Consider the following 7,167-nt stretch of genomic DNA (forward strand, 5'->3'; position numbering starts at 1 on the left):
CCCAAGGAACTTATCATAGGAGATCTCAACAGTGGTATAATGACCAGATCAAGAGGAACCATTGCCAACTCCTGCTTTGTGTCCAAAATTGAACCAAAAAATGTGAAGAAAGCCTTGACAGATGAATTTTGGATTAGTTCTATGCAAGATGAACTTGCACAGTTCAAAAGAAATGAAATATGGGAACCAGTACCTAGACCAGAAGGAACAAATATCATTGGTACCAAGTGGATATACAATAACAAGTCTGATGAACAAGGAGTCATAACTAGAAACAAAGCCAGACTAGTAGCACAAGGATACAATACTCAAGTAGTGGGAGTAGAATTTGACGAGACTTTTGCTCCTGTAGCAAGACTTGAGTCAATCATATTACTACTAGGAGTAGCCTGCATCTTGAAGTTCGAGCTATATCAGATGGATGTAAAATGTGCCTTTCTGAATGGATACTTAAATTAAGAAGTATATGTGGAACAACCTAAAGGTTTTGCTGATCCAAATCTGCCTGATCATGTCTACAAACTAATAAAAGCTCTCTATGGCTTGAAACAAGCTCCTAGAACTTGGTGTCATACCCCAAAATTTTCCCATCTCATTTCTCCTATCAATGCTCAAGACTCAAAGACACACCCTCCTAAACAATGGTTCAAAGAATTAGGGTTTTGATCTCTCTGAAGAAAATGAATGAATCAAAGGCTCCAATGCATCTCATATGGCTTATGATGTTTCAAACTACCTCCATGACAAAATTAAGGTTTTAATTCCAAGGATTGATCAGTCAATTGTTCAGAAAGTCAACAGTCGACTAGTTTGACCTAAAAGTCAACTGTGGTCAAAGTATAGTCAAAACTCCTGATTTTTTGTCAACAACCTTATTCGAAAGTATCATTCACCATTTGATCAAGGATTGATCATGGTTCATCAAGGGAAGATCAGAAATCAACAAATTCAAAAGTTTCTAAATTAGGGTTTTCATAGGAGAAAAGTCAACTGAACTTTGACCAGCCATAACTTTCACTTGGAACATCAGAAATTTCTCATCAAAAGCTCATTTTGAAGGAAATTGAATTCCCTACAATTTTGTCTCTCACAAGCCAAGTCCAAAAATGCTTCATTTAAGAGATATGGATCAAGAGATTATAGGTCTTTTTTGAAAGTCAACCAAAAGCAATTTTTTGTAAAAGCCAATATCATCAAGATAAAATCTTCAAATGGAAAAAAGATTCCATAGTGGCTTGTAGAGGACATCTTGAGGTTTCCAAAAAGTCCTAGAACTCCTCAATACCTTAAAAATTGAGGGAGATATGCCTTCTCAAAGTTGGACAATTTTGAGAAGAAAAATGTGAAGGAAAAGGGTTCAAAATAATTTTCTTTGCAAAGAGGCCCAACGTTTTATGGCCAAAACTTGATCCTCAAGTTATCCAAGACTCCATACTCAATTCCCACAAATTTTTGAATTTTATTTGATTTTTATATAAATTTTTTATCATTTAAAAGTGATAATTAATTTATGAAAATCATGGAAAATCAAATATTTTGTTAAGGACTCCATCCCAATCAAATCCAATCACCATTTAAACAAAATAATCAATCAAATTTCGTGCAATACAAGATTGAAGGAAAAAGATTGAAATTGAGACCAAATTTGGAAGCTTTCAAAACATATTTTCAATCATATTTTCCTAACTTGCAAATCAAGCTACAAAAAGATTTGGCCCAAGTTTTTGACCTAAAAACATTCTCCTATAAGAGCATGAAGATTGCAGAGCACTAGGTTATGAATTCTTTGCCTCCAAGAACCATAACAAACTTCCAAAAGCTCAAGAAAAAATTCAATTCGGTTTCATGCTTGCAGAAGGATTCAAAGGTTTTTGAGGATTCAATTAGGTTCCTGAGACTCTTTTGAAGATTTCCAGATCATCACCAAGCCTCCACACATCAAGAACAGTCCTATACAACTCACGGTTTGTATCTTTTTAAAAATCTTCGATTTGTTTGATTCAAGCATTCATACTGAAATCTATTTGCATATTATTACTTGTGACATGGTTTTCATTGTGTCTGGAGCTTTAATTGTCTTTCTGTGCATGTTCAAGCCTAACACCATTATTAGGGTTTCGAGCTCTAAAATTGGGGCTTTACGATTGAGGCCAAATTAGGGGAAACCGATGGTGTTTTTGAACTCAGGGGCCTTGGACGTTCATAGTAGTATGGAAGCGAAATATTTTTTGTGTTGTTTGGATGTATTCGTAAATTGCAGGTATAAAAGGTTCATGTTTTTATAGCGCTTTTGTAAAAAGCGCTATAAAAGGAGCTGTCTGAAATTTTCAAGGAAGAAGATGGAGAGGTGGCACTCCCCTATTGGTTGGGGCTTCGCACGCGTTTTGGTTTGAATCAAGACAGGTCTAGTGCATTAAGACGCTTGTGATATCATGTACCCTCATTCCATCAGCCGTTAGATCGTTCCAGCATCCAATCCAACGCACTGGAGCATGCATGCGCACCATGGTCTCTCTACGCCCTGCAGCACTGGATCACAGTTAAGATCTTCTAATTTTTTTTACTTTTAATTATATAACCTATTTTCTTTATTTATTTATATTGTTTATATATTGTTTTTTAAATTCTTTTAAATATCCCTTTTTAACAAAAATTGTTCTAAATTTCTTTTTTTCATAAAAAACATTAAAAATAAAAATGATTTATTTAATATTAATTATTGATAATAATTTTTATTAAATGTTTAAATTAATTTAATTGTTTAATTGTTTAATTGATTACTAATATTTTTTAATTGATTGAAATACATATTAGGGTTAAGTAATTTAATCGAAATTTTATTTTTTCCGATTTAATTAATTAGGTTGAAAACCAATAATTAATTAATTTGTTTTTTTATTTATTTTATTAATCATAGTTAACTTGTCCCTAATCAGGGTTTATGAGGTTTATCATTAGATCATTCATACACTAAAAAAATTTCCTTTTCCTTGTGCAACTTTTCAGTGTTATCTCAAGATCTTCCGACTACGTGCCATGTCGATCGAAAAGTTAAGTTCCTGAATCCCTATTTAATTTAATATTATTTTACTTTTTATTTTGTTTTTTTGCCTGAGGCCAGGATTTGTCCCACGTAGTCAACGAACTCCTCCTACACTCACCCCTTTGTTTATTCTTCCTTTGCCAATTTTCAGGGTTAACCAACCGGTCAAAGCTCGAACCTTCGGTAACCCTAAAACTTGTTACTTTTTAATTTCTCCTTTAATTATTACTTGTGTTAAACCTATTGCTCTGTTGGAGTTTATTTTATTACTTTTTTCCCCTTCCCCATGGATTATTTTGTAACTGCTCCTGGTTGTATTGTGTGGGCTTGAAGGCACTTAAACTGCTATTATAAACTGCGTGGTTAGTAATTTAGGGAGTGCAACCTCGAACTGAATTTAGAATGACTAATTTATAAGATAATATTATCTGAATTGAATCACGTGATTGTGCACCCACACACCTTTTATGGTAACCCCTTTTGCTGCCTGTTGCCTGTTGCCTTGTTGCCTTTTTTGTGCAGAATAGTCAAGTCCCTCGGATACGAGGACGCCTCAGCAAATGTTGCCCCCAGTTCATCACTAAAGATCATAAGTCCCAAATGTTGCTACCTTCGGTTCGGTTATATGATCTCGTCCCTCGAGGTTGCCTACGATGATGTGATAGTCCCTTTCGATTATTGCTGAGGTGTCCTCCTAGTTGCCTAATAATGACTATTCTTATCCTTCCATTAGACTACATGCCCTCTCTATGGCAAGGGACAGTCTTATGGCGAACGATAATTTCGACGACCCTTCAACCTTCAATAAAAGGACTTCATACCCTCATTTGGTATGAATAGCCCTGAAAGGCTAAAAGAACTCATTTACTATGTCAAGGTAATTTGCCCTTAATTGCTTGCTCTGGTTTAAATTCTTTTTCTACCCTTTTCTTAAAAACTTCAAAAAGCTACGCTCATTTATGAGCTAAAGTCCTTATTTCTTCTTCTATACATTTCTAAACTTTTGGTTGCAAAGGGTGCCTTACACCTTCCCTTTGTATAAATTACACTCCGAACTAAAATTTCTTTTAAAAGGTTTTTTTCTGTTCTTTTAGCCTTTCTATATATTGGATAAAATAAAAGTCGGTGGCGACTCTTGCTTACCGCGATATTTTCTTAAAAGTCAGTTCACCGTATTACACTTGGTATGAGAGATTAACTGAATTTATGACCACTAATGGATATAAGAAAGGAGGAATAGACAAAACTCTCTTTGTAAAGAATGAAGATGGAAGGATCATGATTGCACATATATATATGTGGATGACATAGTGTTTGGAGGAATGTCAGATGGAATGGTAAAACACTTTGTCAGTCAAATGTAGACTGAGTTTGAAATGAGTATGGTTGGAGAATTGACATACTTCCTTGGACTTCAAATTAAGCAAATGGAAGACTCCACCTTTTTGTCTCAAAGAAAATATGCCAAGAACATAGTCAAAAAGTTTGGAATGGTAATTGTGAGTCACAAAAGAACTCTTGCACCAACACACCTAAAGCTATCTAAAGATGAAGGGGGCATAAGTGTTGACCAGAGTTTGTACAGGATCATGATTGGAAGCTTGCTATATCTAACAGCCAACAAACCATATATTGTATTTGGAGTTGGAGTATATGCTAGATATCAAGCAGAGCCAAAGGTAAGTTACTTAAACCAAGTCAAGAGAATCTTCAAATATGTAAATGGAACTTTTGACTATGGAATATTATACACTCACGGGTGTGACCCTATCCTGACTGGATATTGTGATGCTGACTAGGCTGGAAGTGCTGATGACAGAAAAAGCACATCTAGAGGATGTTTATTCTTAGGAAACCATCTCATATCATGGTTTAGCAAGAAGGAGAACTGTGTATCGTTATCAACTGCTGAAGCAGAATACATAACAACTGGTAGTAGCTGTTCTCAACTGGTTTGGATGAAACAAATGCTGACTGAATACAATGTTTCACAAAATGTTATGACTTTGTACTGTGACAATCTCAGTTCTATCAACATCTCCAAAATCCAATTCAGCATAGCAGAACCAAACATAATGATATCCGACATCACTTTATTAGAGAACTTATAGAAGACAAGTTGATTTGCTTGGAACATGTATCCATTGAAATTCAGCTAGTTGACATTTTCACAAAAGCTCTTGATGCTACACAGTTTGAAAACTTGCGAAGCAAGCTAGGAGTCTGCATCTTTGAGGAACCATAAATTTCAAAAAAAAAGGGAGAAGACAGTTGTTTGCTTTGACAACCTTTATGGCCAAACAGGGGGAGAATAATAATTGTCACCCTAGAACCAGAACAACAAGTATGTGTGATCAACAATTCTGATATGTGTTGATCTGTTTGATTATGTGTAGTATAGCAGTTTATTTCTGTTATACTTAACAGCTGCTCATGTGATGTGGTAGTATAGCCATTTTTTATGATTAAATGTTTGTTGTAGAAGTAAAAACAGTTGTGATCGTCGTGTGTATACTGATGGAAGTAGTAGTGTATGTTGTCTGTGTGGTATGATGTACTGTATTAGCTCTGACTCTGTATGGTTGTGTGTTTTCTGCTGCAAGTGGTTCTCTGATATGGTGTGACAGGTTGTTTTAGCCTAAAATTTGCCAAAGGGGGAGATTGTAGATGTTTTTAAATTGACTGCATTTTGTGGTAAAACATTATTGGGTGTTTAGTGTCTTGACCAATGTCATGACATGCTTTATATGGTGTTATGCAGGCTGCATATGTTTAAGCTAATACATTTTTGTTAGTGAATGTCATGACCGATGTCATGACATCCATGTCTGACAGCAGGAGCTGTTATGTTTTATTTTTCTGTTTCTTGATTTCTCTCAATCTACAATTTAGGAAACCTTTTATTGTGTGCTGAATATTTTGTCTAGAAGATTTCGTTAACAACGCATTCTGTAACAACCTGATGATGTGTAAATTAGGTTAACTTGGTTAACCCTAATTTGGTTCTTGGAAAGCCCGAGGCCCAAGAGATTCATATAAGAAGCCTGCAATCCTAATGTGGAATGCAGAGAGAAAGATTTGTTAATTGTGAAGAACCATAGTTCTGTAGCTGTGTGTTTAGTCTCTTGTACTCCAAACAATTGTCTTTTGATGATTGTATTGGAATAGGTTGTTTATGTACTTTGTCACTCTAAGATTTTAAGCACGAGTGTGTGTCTCTTGATTGAAGCTTTTAAGCAGATCAAGGTGTGTTTTTGAAGCGTGTCTTCTCTCTAATTTGTTTAATGTTTGTTTGTAATCACTGTTGTGATTGAGGGGGAGTGAGTGGAGATACTCAGGTCTAGGAATAGATTGGAATTACATTAGGTAGGTCTTAAGTGAGGAGTCGTAAACGGGGGAGTTTAACTCTGAATTAATTCTGCTTATATTGGATTCCCTCCCTGGCTTGGTAGCCCCCAGAGTAGGTATTGTCGTATACCGAATTGGGTGAACAATTTGCTGTGTTCTTTAATGTTTTTTTGCAATTCTGTTTTAACATTTTATTCTGTGTAATTGTGGATGTCATAACATCCAGTACGACATCATGTGTGAGTTACTAGAATTTTCAGCGACATTTAAGGGATCAACATCAACCTTCATGTTGTTTCTACCCTTTTCAGCAAACTTCAAACGACCATCCTTGATAGCATTTTGAATTAGATCCCTGAAAAGAAAACATTGTGAGGTTTTATGGCCTTAAAATCCATGATATTTACAGAAACCTATTTTCTTCTGTTGTTCTAACGGATGAATTTTAGAGTTAGGAGGTACTATCATCTGGCCATCTTTTACTAAAAGATCAAAAATTTCATCACACTTGGTGACGTCAAATATATATGTTTTCTTAGGGAATTTGTCATTCTTTTTTACCTCGAAAGGGTTTTTTTCATTGGAAGGAGTGAGTAATTTACAAGAATATGGGGGTGCCTCTTTTAATTCAGCCAAATCTATTTCGACCTCATCAAAGCCATGTGAGTCATTGAAGGCTTCAACCTCGACATGTTCAACCTTGTATAGGCTACTCTTTCTTTCTTGTAATTTTTATTTGCTTTGGCCTTTTCAACTTTCAATCGTTCAACTTGTCG

At 35.3% G+C, this 7,167-nt stretch overlaps 1 protein-coding gene across 1 annotated transcript; it reads left to right on the forward strand.

The window, feature by feature from the left end:
* Positions 1 to 4,470: 4,470 nt before the first annotated feature.
* On the forward strand, positions 4,471 to 5,288 carry LOC131618754 (uncharacterized). The gene is made up of 2 exons (XM_058889918.1): positions 4,471 to 4,722; positions 5,070 to 5,288. The coding sequence occupies exons 1-2, from the start codon at positions 4,471 to 4,473 to the stop codon at positions 5,286 to 5,288; spliced, it is 471 nt and encodes a 156-aa protein (XP_058745901.1).
* The last annotated feature ends 1,879 nt before the right edge of the window (positions 5,289 to 7,167 follow it).

Source organism: Vicia villosa, linkage group LG7 (assembly GCF_029867415.1).
Source record: "Vicia villosa cultivar HV-30 ecotype Madison, WI linkage group LG7, Vvil1.0, whole genome shotgun sequence".
Taxonomy (NCBI): Eukaryota; Viridiplantae; Streptophyta; class Magnoliopsida; order Fabales; family Fabaceae; genus Vicia; species Vicia villosa.

Excerpts from the sequence above, each read along its gene's own strand:
- LOC131618754 (XM_058889918.1), top strand. The coding sequence starts at position 4,471 with ATGGAAGACTCCACCTTTTTGTCTCAAAGAAAATATGCCAAGAACATA. Across the intron at positions 4,723-5,069 it reads GATATCAAGCAGAGCCAAAG|TTCTATCAACATCTCCAAAA; the intron begins GTAAGTTACTTA and ends TGACAATCTCAG.